Source organism: Pleuronectes platessa, chromosome 5 (assembly GCF_947347685.1).
Source record: "Pleuronectes platessa chromosome 5, fPlePla1.1, whole genome shotgun sequence".
Lineage (NCBI taxonomy): Eukaryota > Metazoa > Chordata > Actinopteri > Pleuronectiformes > Pleuronectidae > Pleuronectes > Pleuronectes platessa.
Window position 1 is genome coordinate 29,600,739 of NC_070630.1, and position 17,021 is coordinate 29,617,759.

The window sequence follows — 17,021 nt, forward strand, 5'->3', positions numbered from 1 at the left end:
TACACAGGGGACACACAGGCTGGAGATTTGTCACAGATCGATAATGATCAATGATGAAAATGAGACATACCCTGCAGACGTGGGGAACCCTGAGCCGGTGAGACGTGTCCGGCTCTCAGGTGTTTGAAGTCAGCGGGAGCATCGCCAGCCTCGCAGTGAGCCGCCCAGGTACAGCCGGGATCCAACCCGCCACCGAGCAGCCGGGCAATGAATGCTATGAGGCTAACGCCACCTAGCTTACATGTCACCGTCAATTACTGAAACAAAACAACAGCTTTTCTAGTTGAAGACACTCACTGCGACACGAGACACGCACTGTCAACGCTCCCCTTTCCGTGGGGGGATCAGTCAGGCGGCTGCTGCTAGCCATAAACAAACACCGACAGGTCCACCAGAAGCGAGCCGCTAACATGGAGCCAGCAGCCGACATCACCTAACGAGCCCGAGATGAGGAGGGGGCTTTGGCATGTGACTTACCCCGACCGCAGGCTCTGCTTCTCAGCCAGATCTCCGCTGCTTCCCGGGTTGGCTGCCACATGCAATACTGCTGTAAAAACGTGCACAAGCAGCCATACCAGAAAGTGCTGCAATTTTAAACACAAACTAACAGCAAGCTAGCGTTACCTCCCTGCTGCTAACCGTAAACAAACACCGACAGGTCCACCAGAAGCGAGCCGCTGACATGGAGCCACAGCCCGACATCACCTAACGAGCCCGAGCTGAGGAGGGGGCTTTGGCATGGGACTTACCCCGACCGCAGGCTCTGCTTCTGGGCCAGATCTCCGCCTCTCACCCCGCTTACCGGCTAGTAAGCGCCCCCCCTCGGCTAGCTTCCCAGCTAACACCCGCCGCCTCGAGCCGAGGAGGGTGCTGTTACTCGTAACGTAACCCGGTCTCCTCCTCCACCAGATCTCCGCCTCCGGGGGGGGGGGGCTATGCCATGTAGACCGACTGTGACGTCAATTCTGGTCGTATTCCCATTCAACGCACTCTATCGTATAGTTTCTTACATAGAGGAACCACAACAAATCGCGGGAGTTGTTTTTTTCCAGAGTTTTTGGTACAGTAGACATGCCAGATACCCACATTAACGTGTAGAAGCACTACAAAAGTGGATTTTTCATAATATGTCCCCTTTAAAGGTTTCCCATAACAGTGTAGGAGATGTGTTTTCATTGTCGTTAGTTTAAAAAAATAACTTGATGTTTGATTACAGATATTCACAGAACCTTTTATCTGTGATGAGTTGAGGATTGAATCGCCAATTTCTCTGGGCAGGTGCATTCTCACCAAGCTGTAATGAAAATTATATCGGGCTGTGGTCGGAGATAATAATATTGTGGTATTTTTGCATTGTAGGAAAATGGCATTAATTTACCATCAACCAAGAAAAAGTCTATCCTGGTATAGCTTTTATGTACTTTAGAGTGAAAGGAATATTCTTTACCAGTAGCATTAGAAATCCGCCACACATCAAAAACATATATATATTTTCAATATAAGATCTCAGAAGATTAGAGGCCTTGGAAGGTTCCACCCTCTGTGAAGAGAACCTATCCAAGTAAGTGTCCAAGACTAGATTAAAATCACCACAAATTATTAGATTAGTACTGGAGATATCTGGAATCAGATTTAAAACCTTTTTGAAAAATTCTGGATCGTCATTATTTGGTCCATATATATTTAATAATGTTACAGGTGTAGAGTGAAATTCCCCCACAACCATGACATATCTCCCGTCTTTATCTGCTATTGTAGACAGATGTTTAAAGGGAATCCCCCTACTGATTAAGATGGCTGTGCCACAAGCCTTAACTGAAAAGTTGGAGTGGTAGATATGTTGTATCCACCTACACCTGAGCCTAGCATGCAAGTCGTTCCTCAGGTGGGTTTCCTGTAAGAAAATGACATCAGCCTGCAAGGATTTGAGGTGAGCGAGCACCTTGCCTCTTTGAACTGGCTTGTTAACACCATTCACATTCCATGAGCAAAATGTTATATCATCTCTCCTGTTATTATTATGCATTATGTAGGGTGGTTGCAGGCATCCATCCTTAGACTCTCTCCCCACTCTGCTGGATATGTGTTAAATGACACTCCATCCGCCCTCTCACCCATTCCCGCCCCCCTCCCACCCAAGACACAGATAAACTGAAAAAAACAAAAACATCAGAAATGCGTAGTCTAACCTCTCTAACAGAGAAGAAACTCTAACAACCAATTGTGGTTGAACTCTTAATCCTACAATAGCTAGTAGGCCTACAGTTGTTAAATTCCCAACAAAACCTATTCAGTTACAAAAGAGATTAAATATCCCCCATTAACAGCATTGAAAAGATATGTAAACTTCCACGTCTTAGCAGACCTTATTGAAATAAACACAGAACACAAAATTCCGGGGCTTACACTTATTCATAAACCCCTAGGATTAACAAGGTGTCCCCTCCTCTGAGTGATTTAAAGCCATGCTGTCTCTGCTGTGCAATAATGTCCAAGGAAATAATGTAATTGTTCAAAAATGTAATTGTTTAAACTACCAAATGAAATATGCATTCTAGCAGACATGCAGGCAGAAATCAAATTAAGTAAACTAAATAACAATTTTTAAATACTAATATTTCACATTATAATAGGGAGGGGGGAACCGAAAGCCAGGCCTATAGCAGTCAGAAATAATAATACTGATTGTAATATCAAGGCATCATTGTGTTCCTAAAACTCTCAAATTCAGTGATCATTCTGTCAAAGTAATATTATCACCATGGTTTTGGCTATGTTATTACCATGTAATTGTCCATAGGTGGTTTTTAACAATACCTCTGGTCTAGTTGTCATTTACCTCCAGTCTCTATCAGAAGTGACTGGGCCATGCTCTTAGATGTGCACCTCAGGTACGACCCTGACCGAAGTGGCGTTCAGCATACAGACTGGCCTCTTCAGGGTCTGTGAACGTGGTGTCTTTACCATTATGTGTCACTCTCAACTTGGCTGGGTATAGGAGACCAAATTTAACTCCAGGCTGGTCTCGCAGCAACTTCCTGGCCGGAGTGAAGGCGGATCCCTGGGTTTATGGCCCCCTTCCTCCCCTTCCTTCACTCCCGCAATTCTCAAATTCTGAAGCTTAGATCGTCCCTCCAGGTCCAAACACTTCTCTGACACTTCTGCTTTCAGAGCGGCAATTTCAGATCTCAAAGCCGTACTCGCAACAGCAATCTTCTCCTAAATTTTGTCGAATGTTCGACTTAAGCCTGAAACATGCTTCTGCGTTTTCACGGGCCCGTAAGCGCAAGAGCCCTTCCGGGTCCCTTACGTGCTTATGTATCCCTCCTTACGTGCTGACGGGTGTCGACCCCCTTTTCTAAAATTTACGGCAAAGCTCCGCAAGCTCACTCAGCCCGAAAGGCTGTGATTGGTCTGCTCTACATCCCTTCTGGAGCTGCATTTCCGGTTTCATGCCCCATAATACAGGCAGAAACAACGGGAGATTTAGAAGAATGAATATGGACCAAATAGAAGAGCGTTTGGCAGAAGAGATCCGAAAGTGTGTCCACTTGTATAACCCGTCACTGACTGGCGTATTTGTCCGCCTGAAAAAGGCTACAAGGAGCCGCAGTAGCTATGTAAATAAACAATCGATGAAGAAGAAAGAAGGCGTCTCTCAGGTCGTCTTCGACAAAAAGCATTACTCCGCCTAGTGTTCTGGCGCGCAATTGCTTTGTAAGACGCGCAACGGTTGGGGAAGCATGAATGACAACGAGTCTTGCGCCACAGCGGCGTGAAAAGACGCAGACGCAGTCGCAGAAGCATGTTTCAGGCTTTAGCTTGGGACAACTCCGCTTGCAGCGATGCTATGGCGGCCAGCACAGCTTGGATGTCCGTGCTCGGCGCCGGGTCCCCTCCCTCACTCTGGACCGGTGCTTCAGTCGAGCCTTCATCTTCGTTCGGCGTTTCCCAGGACTTCCCCGCTCGCGTCGGCATTTTTCGCTGTGCAGTGGGCACTTGGAGAGTTTAGGATGAAAAGTACGGTAACCGGTAGGTCGGAGGTAACACAGGTTTTGTTTTAAATGTAATTTTAACGTGAAATCTCCTCATTGCTCCGACACGCCTCCCGCGGATTATATATCTTGCGGGCTGATCGTAGTGGTAATGGCGGATCCTGTGTCGCTTAGGCATCATATTATGGTTGTGGACCATGACCGAGGTCGGCGGCTGATGATGGATCCTAATAAGCGGCAGTGGTCAATGACTGTGGACTATAGTGGCATCCGATCTGGATGGCAGATCATGATCTTGCTGGCTGCTGACCATAGACTATGATTGCAGCAGGACTGCTTGACATATAGTATTGAAGTTATCCTTAAAAATGTTTACCCTCATCAATGCTGCTAAAACTTTAATCTTGATGATGTTTTCCTACACCTGACATCTATTGCACTTATGTCCGTCCTGGGAGAGGGATCCCTAACACGTGGCTCTCTCTGAGGTTTCTACGTATTTTTTACCCTGTTAAAACGGTTTTTAGTAGTTTTTCCTTACTCTTGCTGAGGGTTAAGGACAGAGGATGTCACACCATGTTAATGCTTAGAGACGAATTGTGATTTGTGAATATGGGCTATACAAATACAATTTGATTGATTAACAAGGTTTCGGTTTGATTTCCAATTCCATCTAATTCAATATTTACAGGATATTTTGGTTACAATACCACTTTTGCTTGGATATAAAATATGTTTTAGTTATTAGTTATTAAAAACAGGCATATAACAATAAAAAGTTTTGTTGGATGACACATTGTCCCCAAAGCTATCGCGATAACTGATATTGTTGTCATATTGTGACCATTTTATACCACTGATGTAACAATATAATGGAAGCAAACCCTCGGCGATGCACATCGCCAGGCCTTACCCTCGGCGATGCAGGAGAGGAGGCTGGCAGCCTGCCTCCCTGGAAGGATGTAGAAGAGAGAGAGAACAGGGGGAGAAGTTGCCCCGGTGACCTCACAGGTCCTGGGGCCAGAGTGACCAATTGGAGTCTTTTCACACACCTATATGAAGTTGAGGAATCCTGGGGGACTGAGTTCTCTGTGCTCTGGCTTTTTCCAGAATATGAATACATTCATATGTATGACAAATAATCTTCATCCAATCGCCCCATTGCCAATGGGTGATGGCAAAGCTGCTTTTAGACTGGCCTCTAACCTGAAAACTACCTGGCTTGGTATTACCTGCCAGGAGTATAACCCCTGCCGGTATAGTCTTCAGGGTCACGGAGGCACACAAGCCTAGTCTAGTAGGTCGTAAAACGTTAAGTAACCCATTTTGGGGACAAAAATAGTAATTGTAAAATATTTTTTCCAGCATAGATCATTTCTATGAGGTGTCCAGAACCTTGTGGACATCTTATGACAGTGTGTGTGAAAAGTATGTCAGATATGTCACACAGGAATATGGTACGGCTACTGTCATAGTCTTTGATGGCTACAAAGAAGAACCAACAATAAAAGACGCCACTCAACTGCGTCGAACAGATATTACTCCCGGTGTGACTGTACACTTCTCCGGTGACATGATCATCCAATCCAAAAAGGACCATTTCCTAAACAATAAGGAAAACAAACAACGGTTCTTTGTTTATCTCAGTCATAAACTTGACTTGAGTGTATCACAGAGCATGCAAAGCACGATGCACATGTGCTCATTGTCCAAACTGCCATTGCCTCTGCCAGAACAAAAGACACAGTCTTAGGAAGTGATGACACAGACTTGTTAGTACCTTTGTTGCATAATGCTGATCTGAATGCAGTGGGAGCTGTTTCTGACACCAGAACCAAAGAAAGCAACAAAAACAAGACGGATATGGGGCATAAAGCAGACGAAGGAGTTACTTGGTCTCAAGGTGTGTGACAATATCCTCTTCAGGCACGTGCACAGATAGACCCCTAGTGGTGATCAAGCACTGGCCCTTTTGCCCTGGATGAGAAAAGTGCCCCTTCTGCTGGAGCCCAATTTTTTCTTCATTCATCAATATTTAAGAATACAAATTACTCTCTCTGTCATCAATTCCCCCAAATGTGTTTTGATATCTGACGGGCATTTATTTGAGTTCTTGTGAGAATTTCGCCCCGACATGCTCCGCGGCGCTCACAAGAAGTATATTCAAGGTTCGTACGGTCATGGAAAACCTGGAAAAGTCATGACATTTTTTAATGTGTTTTTCCAGGCCTGGAAAAGTTATGGATTTGTTATATTGCTATTTTCATGTGGTACATTTTAGGGATGGGCATAATTAATCGACGATCGATTAATTGATCATTAAGAATTTTGTAAATTAAATTAAATTATTTTTCATCGATGAAAACTATCGCATGTTCGCTATGTGGCAGGAGGTCGGAATATCCGAGTTGCCCTGAACGCAGCACAGCGAGGATGTTAGCAGCTGGAGGAAGCAGCCCGGAGCTAAGCCTCCGTTGCTCGGCTTTATGTCCGCACTCGGACCGTCAGTCCACGCAGAGGGGAACCCGGACAGACCTTAACCCTGGTTGAGGGGTTCCAGGAATGAGGGCGTGACAACAACCGGACTGAGAGGTCGAGAACCGTCAAATCCAGCTAGCTCTCAGCGGCCAGCTGATGCTCTCTCATCGTGGATTAAGAGTACAGCAGCGCATATTTTCAAGTGTAACCATTGAACTGATCTAATTTAACTGCCACAAGAGTTGTTCATCTTGTAATAAGATCTCAATGAGGAAACACGCTGTGTTTCTTCTATTTTTATTGCATTTTAATATAGCCTATAAATAGTGAATTTTAATGTAAAAATATTAATGATTAATCAAAAATCTATCTTTAATTCTCCTGACGATCGATTAAGACAATTTAATCGAATGCCCATCCCTAGTTCATTTACGCTGAGTTTTAAATAATTCATATGCTTTTAAAGAAATACGCCAAAATATAGGCAGGCATACTTGGGTTTGTGTCATTTAATGCCTGTATGCCTTGGAATTCCATTGTTAGTTTGAATACTACATTTTGTCACTTTTTCCGCGTATACACCAAGATTCCCCAAAATGTTCGGTCATGGAAATATGGTTTAAAGATATTGAAAGGTCATGAAAAGTCATGGAAATCAATTTGTCAAAATGTGTATGAACCCTGTAAGTAAGTCACTCTTGATTATTATGCACAACATTGATTTATGTCATTAACAAAATTTGCAGCATAATGCCAAGAAAAGAGAGACTCCAAAAGCAGAAGGACAGGGAACTGCAGCAAGCAGCTCAGGATAGCAGCTCTCTTTTATCTTGGACCAGGCCATCTACTTGTAAAACAGATGAGGGAGAATCAGTAACCCTACCTGGTCCAGAGGAGCCCATCCCATAACCTTAACCCTAGCATATTATTTGGTTATTCAATATGGCCTTGTTTTGTCTGTTTTTGTCTGTTATTCATTTATTTATCAATTTGTTAATTTGAGTTAGTTTGTTACCAAAAATAAATATATAAGTTGAAAATATCATACTGTGTTTTTGCAATAGACTGTGATTCTACGTCTCGTCTATTTGGCATAGGAAAGGGAATGGCACTGAAAAAAGTAAAGAATGACACTAGCTTTCTCGAACAAGCTAAGGTGTTCAGCACAAAGAAATGCACATGCAGAAAACATGGACTCCCTTGCACTGCCATTTGCAGAGAATGTCGGTATACTAGCTGCACAAACTTACAGTTGCCTGATTTATCAGATGAATATGACCCAGAGGGGAAGAACTAAGCAAAGAACAAACCAGGAACTGATATAGGGGGTGCCAGAACCAAGAGCAACAGAGCAACAGAAAAGGGGTCGAGGATCCAGGCTGGAATAAAAAAAAAGGAAACATAACAAAAACTTTAAAAGTACAATATAAAATAAAATAAAAAAACACCCAAAAAAAACTCCCCTGTTGTTGCTACCTTGTCATGGTGGGGACTATATCAGGGTTATACCCCTGGCAGGTACCAAGCCAGGCAGTTTTCAGGTTAGAGGGCAGTCTAAAAGCAGCACTGCCATCACCCATTGGCAGTAGGATGATTGGATGAAGATTGGGCCGATGTATTTGTCATATATATGAATGTTGTTTCTGCCTATGCAAATTAGGACATATTCATAAGTCTGGAGCTCATGTGCATATTGAAATTAATTTCATAGAAACTTGTAATACAAAAATGCTTACTTGTCATGGGTACTTTCATTGTGTAAAGTTTCATTTTGATAGGAGTAAAGGAAAAAAATTGCCGCATTTGGATGTATTGTTGCCTCGCCTTATTGGCACACATCTCGGATTGATGAGAATTTAACATATTTCCTCAAATAGGATTTCTTAGGACTAGCCAGCCTTGGCCTGGAGAAGTTATTCTGCTCCGAGTATTATACTCTAACTTCTTGTCTTGCAAATGGAATGATTGCTACAGCTCTTGAAAAGCAACCACCACTACCATCCCCTTATTGTAAAGAATCCATGTTCAGTGGTTAAGAAAACTTTAAAGGACTTAAATTCCAAATGAATAAGGTAGATTAAATATTTTTGATAGCTGAAACGATTAACAGTTCCAGTGTATGTATGATGTACATGCCCTAGAAAAATGAATGTGGATTGGTCCTGCTCCAGATACTGTGATTCCTACTTAACTTTAACAAAAATTTCTCATGAAATGTCACTGACTTCAACAGAGTTAACTTTAATGTAGCTTCAAGCAGTTCACCACAATTTCAACAAAATTTTATAAAAGATTGTACTGTTCAAAGTGGAAAATCATGTCTCCTGGCTAGCTGCAGTAAATACTGAGACAGCAGGATGACCGTGAACAATGTCGCACCAGCTTTCAGAAGTTTTACTAATATTCAGATGCTGTACCTCTCTCCATGATTGTTAGTATTTAGTTCAGCAATGAGTCTCCCTCAATCTTAGGAGGATCATATCAGCAGACCAAGGCATTTTTTCTGACTGGCCTCTTCCCTCGTCTTTATTCTCTTTCCCATCAGCAATCCAAGGACTCTTTGCGTCTGGATGAGACCATGCTTGTCAAACAGCTTCTGCCAGAGATCTGCCATTTCATCTATACATACCGTGAGGGCCACCAGCATGCCGCTGAGCTCCGCGCCTCGGCCTCAGCTGTCCTCTTCTCCCTGAGCTGCAACAACTTCAATGCCGTCTTCAGCCGTATCTCCACCAGGTAGCTGCCATGGTATATATGTAGCTGTCTCACTGTCCTTTCAATGAGAACTGCAAAAATATTTTCTCTCAGATCTTTGACATCTAATTAATGTTACATCGACAGAATACTTATTTTCTTTTCACGCAACATTTTTTTTTTATCAGATAAATGCTTCAAGCCCCTACATTTAGGATTGTGTAAACTTAAATGATAGAGATGTCTGCACACGAAGCATCAAAATATGAACCCATTGTGCTATATTCTGAGAGATGGCATAATCATAAATGATTTCTACACACATTGGGAGATATTTACAACAAATGAATATTGGCCTTGTGACACTCACACTGAGTTTCATTATGTAGTTGATCTCAGTTCTCCGGGAGTTCCCCATCTGTTTCTGTAGAGCTGTCTTAGTGATCAACAGTAGCACAATATACCAGGGTATTGTCCAGAAAGTTGAAATTATCAGTAAATTCATAAGCTGATCATTATATTACAGTAGATGCAACAAATACATTGGATCCAGATTTTCAAACAAATATTTGAACCCAACCATTAATTTCCTTAATAATGGTATTTTTTAACTGATATTGAAGAACTTAAGAATGAATTTTGCAACATCAACCATACAAAAATTTAAATGAAACCTTCATTGTTTTGACTGAGATTGTTTTCTGAATACTCCATACCTTTTAATGTACACTTCCAAATGAGGGCTTAAAAATATTTTATTTAATTTCTTGATCTGGTTGACTCAATCAAGTGAGGCAGAATTCATGTGTCCTTGTGTGTTTCTTTAGACTCCAGGAGCTGACGGTGTGCTCCGAGGACAATGTGGATGTTCATGATATAGAGCTGATGCAGTACATCAATGTTGACTGCTCCAAGCTGAAGAGGCTGCTACAAGGTTTGCTTCTGACGTTCTTACAGGTTTCGGTTATTGAGCTAAAACTTACTTTCTGAAAACTTATTTTCTGAGGGCTGATCTTGGGCGTTCGCCACTGGAAATTCTACTCGACTGTAACAATGCTGTCCATGGTTAAGACCGGGTAGAGTATTGGGTTAGTTCTTTGCTGAGCTGTTGCTGTAAGGGACCCTGAACTTTTAGATTCGAAGAAATGAAAAAAAGACACTAAGATTGAGGTTTGTGATGCATGTGTGTATTTTGCGTTTGTTTCTGTTTGTTCTAACTTTTATTTTCTTTCAGAAACTGTACTAAAGTTTAGAGCTCTCAAGAAGCCTGCCCAGCTAGCTGTCATCAACAGTTTAGAGAAGGTAATTGTTCTACCATCTTGTAATCATTTTGAATCTGGACAAGATTTTGAACTATATATATATATATATATATACAGTGGATATAAAAGGTCTACACAACCCTGTTAAAATGCAAGGTTTTTGTGATGTAAACAAATGAGACAAAGATAAATCCTGTCTGAACTTTTTCCAGCTTTAATGTGACCTTTAAGATGAACAATTCAGTTGAAAAAACAAACTGAAATCTTTTTATCACTAAAATAATGTGGTTGCATAAGTGTGCACACCCTCTTATTACTGGGGATGTGGTTGTATTCAAAATTAACCAATCACATCCAAACTCATGTTAAATAGTAGTCAGTACACACCTGCCATCATTTACAGTGACTCTGATTAATCCCAAATAAAGTTCAGCTGTTCTAGTAGGATTTTCCTTACATTCTCTTAGTTGCAACTTACAGCAAGAGTCATAGTCCGCAGAGAGCTTCCTAAGCATGAGAGGGATCGTATTGTTGATAGGCATCGGTCAGGAGAATGGTACAAAAGAATTTCCAAGGCATTAGATATACCATGGAATAGGGATGGGCGTTCGATTAAATTGTCTTCGTCGATCGTCGGGAGAGTTAATGACGAATTTTCGATTAATCATTAATATTTTCAAGCTCAAAAATTCACTATTTATAAGCTACATTTAAAATGGAGTGAAAAAAAAAAGCGTGTTTCCTCATTGAGATCTTCATTACAAGATGAACAAAATATGCGCTGCCGTAATCTTAAGCAGCGGAGTCGACAGCTAGAAGCCGGTGCTGCTAAACACAACTGACCCTCGTTTTTTTTCTTCTCCAAAGTAAAATAATAATAATATAAAAAAACATAATGTTAAACAACAACTACAAATATATAATACTTAGGTCTGACAGCTTTTGCCAAATGTAACTCAAAACTATCAAACAAGGTACCGAGTCGAGAAAGCTTCATAAAAATAACCAGTAACTCACATACAACTTCAGCACCAGCCTACGGATTTGTGTTGAGAAAGACGCGTTCAGACGCGAACGCAGCCTGGTGACCGTCAGTCCAGCCGCCGAAAAACCCGCTCTGAGGGGACTGACGTCGCCGTGATACACAGGTAGCTCCGTGCTAACTTGGCTAGCCTGGCCGCGGCTCCGGTGTTTGCGCTCCCTTCGTCCGTGTCAGACAACGCAGGCTCCTCGTCTCCCCCAGTCTCTGGGATAGCTTCGCAGTATTGGCAGTGAACCAAGTCATTTTTTAACTCAAAATGGTCCCATGCAACACTTCGACGTGACCTCTTCATGTTTACTTTGGAAAAGGTACTGAGTAGGACTGTGGCGTTTTTTTCAAACACTGCCCCCCGTGGTCAAATGTGTAATTAGCGAATTTCTCGATGAAAAAATTATTTCATCGATGAAATTCTTAATGATCAATTAATCGATCGTCGATTAATTATGCCCATCCCTACCATGGAACACAGTGAAGACAGCCATCATCAAGTGGAGAAAATATGGAACAACAGTGACATTACCAAGAACTGGACGTTCCTCCAAAATTGATGAAAAGACGAGAAGAAAACTGGTCAGGGAGGCCTCCAAGAGGAATACAGCAACATTAAAGGAGCTGCAGGAAACTCTGGCAAGGACTGGCTGTGTACTACATGTGACAACAATCTTCTGTATTCTTCTAATGTTTGGGCTATGGGGTAGAGTGGCAAGACAGTAGCTTTTTCTTACCAAGAAAAACATCCAAGCCCGGCTAAATTTTGCAAAAACGTACATGAAGTCTCCAAAAATGTGGGAAAATGTCTTATGGTCTGATGAAACCAAGGTTGAACTTTTTGGCCATAATTCCAAAAGATATGTTTGGCGCAAAAACAACACTGCACATCACCCAAAGAACACCATACCCACAGTGAAGCATGGTGGTGGCAGCATCATGCTTTGTGGCTGTTTTACTTCAGCTGTAACAGGGGCCTTAGTCAAGGTGGAGGGAATTATGAACAGTAATACCAGTCGGTTTTAGCACAAAACCTTCAGGCTTCGGTTAGAAAGCTGAAGATGAAGAGGAATTTCACCTATCAGCATGACAATGACCCAAAGCATACATCCAAACCAACAAAAGCATGGCTTCACCAGAAGACGATTAATGTTTTGGAACGGCCCAGCCAGACCCCAGACCTGATTACAATTGAACATCTGTGGGGTGATCTGAAGAGGGCTGTACACTTGTTTTTTCAGAATTGAGAAAAAACAAGGTGCTCAGAAACCCAGAACAAATGAGCAAAAAATGTGACTCATTATATACATTAGAGAAATATTTTATTGCACAAAATTAAGTTGTGTACCCTATGAGCTCGTTTATTCCTTGCCTTGAAAAGAAAAATCCTTGGCACCATGATTTGAAAGCTTCTCTTGTTTTTTTGTTGCTTTTATTCTCAAGGATCAAGCGTAACAAGCCAGTAGGAAAATTTAGGCAGCTAGGGGGGGGGGGGTCCTAGCCTGAATTTGGTGCCTTAGATACATTCTAATGGTGCTGTGCAGTCATACACACTGATGTCGCCTGCAGACTGTGGATAAAACTAATGGGCCTCATTCACCAGCAGTTTTCAGAAGAAATGTATTCTTAAAACCCACTTATGCAGTTTTTATGAAGATTCTAACACTCACCAATGTGTTTTTATCTGTGACTTGTTCTTAGGTAAGAACAGAATGTACGCACACTGAAGAGCACTCGCACGCACACTTGAGAACTGAAATGCTTTTGTAAAATAATCAGTTGTTATGATTTCTACTTTCTTTTCTATAGTATTATAACTTTAAAATGAACATATATGTTATCATTTTATGTAAAAATCAAGGCTTTTTTGGACACACTTTCAGGACTCTTTTGAGTATGTTCAGTTTCCCAAAAAGGCATTTCAACATGCAGAAGAAGAAAAAATATCTTAGCATAAACAATAGGTCCTTGCACTGTCGTGCTCAGGACCTAATAAACAGAAATGAAAACAATAGGTCTTTGCCTGCCAATCCTAGTTTTCACTTGTGTGTTTCCTCTAAATTGTACTAATTGTTGTTTTATTTACCCTAGAAAGGGCCCTTATATTTACATACTTCCACAGGTTCTCTTTCATGTTTGGAGGGGGAGGTTGAGGTGAGGGGTGTTCAGCTGCTACATGCAACTTCACAACTAGATGTCACTCAATACTAGACACTTAACCTTTAAAATATGACCAATTATACAAATCAAACTGGGCGTTAGGATTAAAGTCCACTGTCAATGGTTATTTTTAGTTTTGTTATTAAGAAAAACATATTGGAACGTGCATTATCTACTACTGTGGTTCTTTCTCTGCAGGCGTTTTGGAATTGGGTGGAGAATTACCCCGATGAGTTCACCATGCTCTACCAGCGACCACAGGCTGATATGGCAGGTATGAACCGAGAAAAACATTTAGTAACACTTTTTCTTCTTTTAATTCAGATACACTCAGATCAAATCTCACATTTGCACTCACAATTTTATTTTGATGTTTTACAATATATCGTAGTTTTATCTCACACACACTGCACATATTTGGAAAGTTTAGATAAAGTGTCCAAATATGTAAAATTTCAAAAGTAGTTGAATACTTGGCTACTTGGGCTTGGGCAGCTGTTTATCTGTTCATTAGTTTGTGCACAGAAGAGCTCAGATCTGGCTCAGAGCTGACTGAGAATTAAGAATGAGGTTGGTTTTCCTGTCAATATGAGTAGTAAAGCAGTTACTATGCAAGGTTTCCTAGTTACTATGACTAGCAATTCTGGGTTCTGTATCGTGCCCATGGACACTAGGATCAATCTGCTGACCTTCTGGTTAGAGAATGACCGCTCTACCCCCTCAGCCACAGACGTTGTTACTTGATCTTGCTAGCAGGTTGTCCTATGGCCTTGTCTCAACAATTATAATTAACAATTATAATGTAATGAATTAAAATTGAATTAAAAAAAAACATTAAAAAAAAAAAAAAAAAAAAAAGTCTTGACCAGTTTCAAAGCCAGGGAGTAAAACTATTTTTTAATGTCAGTTTTAAAAGTCTCAAGAGTCTTGATGTGGACAGGCAAACTGTTCTAAAGATTAGGGGCAACTACAGCAAAGGCCCGATCTCCTTCATGCTTCAGTCTGGACTTTGTGACTTCCAGAAGCATCTCATTGGCAGACCTCAGAGAAAGACTGCAGGTTTTTTCAATGAGATAGCAAAGGGCTAACAATCCTAACAACACAACCCCTAATTTTGAAAGTTTTGTGCCATCCAAGTTTTTATCTTCTTGGCAGTTCATTAGACCCTTAAATGGGGTCACAGCTTTATACCTTATTGGCAGATATATATTCATATTATTTCTGCGGCGCTGACAACCTTCTAGTAGAAGAGTAAGAGCTCCTAAATACGAAGATACCAGAAGTATTTTTTTCTGTTTTCGCTCTGCTCTTCTGAAGACTCGTCTCAGGGCACCTGGGGCATCATTTTTCCACAGCTCAGGTTTGGGACTGGGCTGCTTGATTTTAAGAGGATTTTTCTTAGTCAAGAATACTTGCACTTACTAGCAAGTTGAGTAGAATAAAGTCCATGTGTTGTTAATTAGACAATCCATTAGAATTTACTAATGTCTGGATTTTATCATGGAACAGAAGATAACAAAATAGAAAGCCTTTGTTTTCACTGTACAAGAGAAAGCAGTACAACAAAATTAAAGGTTGAATTTCTGAAAATTAAATAATCTTGACAAAGATCTGCCAAAAGAAAAACAATAAATACAACATTTTAATGCTGCTAAAGGAGCACAGTTGTTACCCTTTTTTCTTATACAGAATTTATATTGCAATTAAAATTGACGTAAATATGTATTTTCAATATATCCTAAACCTAATCCTAACCCATTTATGAACGGGTAGAGTTAAGATTTGTAATGGCCCAGGGGAAAAAAAACTGTTCTTGAGACTATTTCTTCGACATCATTATATCATGTGATCATTGATTCTTGATATGTAACAAATTGCAAATTTTTACTAAAGACAAAGAGTTTTGAGATCGATTTTGTGTTATGAATTATAGACAATACAGTCAGCTGTTCAGGTTTTTATTGTATAATGGTTAACATGACTGTGGTAATGGTGTTTTGGATTCCCTACAGGAAATCTGTGATGTTGCTTGTATTAACTGTGTCTGTCTGTATATATGCATGTGTGTGCTCAGAAGCTGCAGAGAAGTTGTTTGATCTGGTGGACAGCTTTGCAGAAAGTGCCAAGAGGAAGGCAGCTGTGTGGCCGCTGCAGATCATCCTCCTCATCCTTTGTCCAGAGATCACTCACACAATCTCCAAAGACACTGTTGAAGACAGCAAAGCCAACAAGGTGGGATGAAAGAGCATGCACGCACTCACGCACGCACACACAGAGAGAGCAGTGACTGACTCCAGAACTAATATACACCTTCCTGTCCTGTTTTGTCTGCAGAAGCTGTTTTTGGACAGTTTGCGGAAAGCTTTAGCAGGTCAGGGTGGTGGCAAGCAGCTGATGGAGAGTGCTGCCATCGCCTGTGTCAAGCTGTGCAAAGCCTCCACCTACATCAACTGGGAGGATCACTCCACCATTTTCCTCTTGGTCCAGTCTATTGTCATAGATCTCAAGGTCTGAAATTGGCTTTTCTATTGTCATGTTGTGATTTTTTGTTTGTTTTCCCTCTCTGTATCCAATTTGTTCACAGCAGCTAGGAAATTATAATATTCAACATTAAATAACCGCTATGCATGTGTGCAGAAGAATGAGTGTGCAGTTTTCTGTGGCCACCAAATGCAAAACCATTCCCTTTTTGGGGGCTTGTCTTGCTTTTGCCTCTCCATTGCACCTGTTGTCACCTCCATTTGCACCAAATCTGGTGAAATTGGTTCACAATCACTGGTGCTTCCTAAATGGACAAATTGAAATCACTGAAGTTTAACTGACTTGTTCTACTGTGACAAAATAGTTCCCTTTAAAGTGCTGGTTCTGAACTGCCGATCAAAAAAGTTAATATTTATCACAGTATTTTGTCTGTCCAGTCTTGATTAAAACGTTGTTTTTATAGGGGGAGTATGCAATGTGAAGTAACTTTTCTTGGACTCTCTTACGATATTCTCCCTTCTCTTGCCTCTCCCTAACTCTATGTGAGTGAGATACAGATTTACCACACTTTCCGTTGGTCGGCAATGTTCCCATGGCCACCAAACCAGTGCTGTAAATCGATTTTACAACCAGGTCTGATTATCACAGTGTCTGGGTCAAGATCTGCACTGTGGTCATCCTTTTACTGACCTCTGCAATTGAAATTTGTTATTACATTACCTAGAATGACCTTTGGTCCTCTCTGTCCAACTAGGCTCTGCTGTTCAACCCAGCGAAACCTTTCTGGAGGGGCGCAGGCAGCCAGAATGCTGATGTGGAGCTCATGATGGATTGCTTTGTCTCCTGTTTCCGCATTAATCCTCACAACAACCAGCACTTTAAGGTGGACTGAAAAGCTATTTTCTAAAGGTTTCCTATCGT

The 17,021-nt window shown here is 41.3% G+C and overlaps 1 protein-coding gene across 13 annotated transcripts in view; it reads left to right on the forward strand.

Annotated features, from left to right (window-relative positions):
- LOC128440608 (neurofibromin) overlaps positions 1–17,021 on the forward strand; it is a 165,799-nt gene that overhangs the window by 16,741 nt on the left and 132,037 nt on the right. For all 13 annotated transcript variants that reach the window (XM_053423361.1, XM_053423364.1, XM_053423366.1 and 10 more), the window contains exons 4-10: positions 9,019–9,209; positions 9,995–10,101; positions 10,402–10,469; positions 13,818–13,893; positions 15,694–15,851; positions 15,954–16,127; positions 16,855–16,983. In XM_053423361.1, the coding sequence (XP_053279336.1) occupies positions 9,019–9,209; positions 9,995–10,101; positions 10,402–10,469; positions 13,818–13,893; positions 15,694–15,851; positions 15,954–16,127; positions 16,855–16,983 (903 nt within the window). The remainder of the gene's footprint in view (positions 1–9,018; positions 9,210–9,994; positions 10,102–10,401; positions 10,470–13,817; positions 13,894–15,693; positions 15,852–15,953; positions 16,128–16,854; positions 16,984–17,021) is intronic.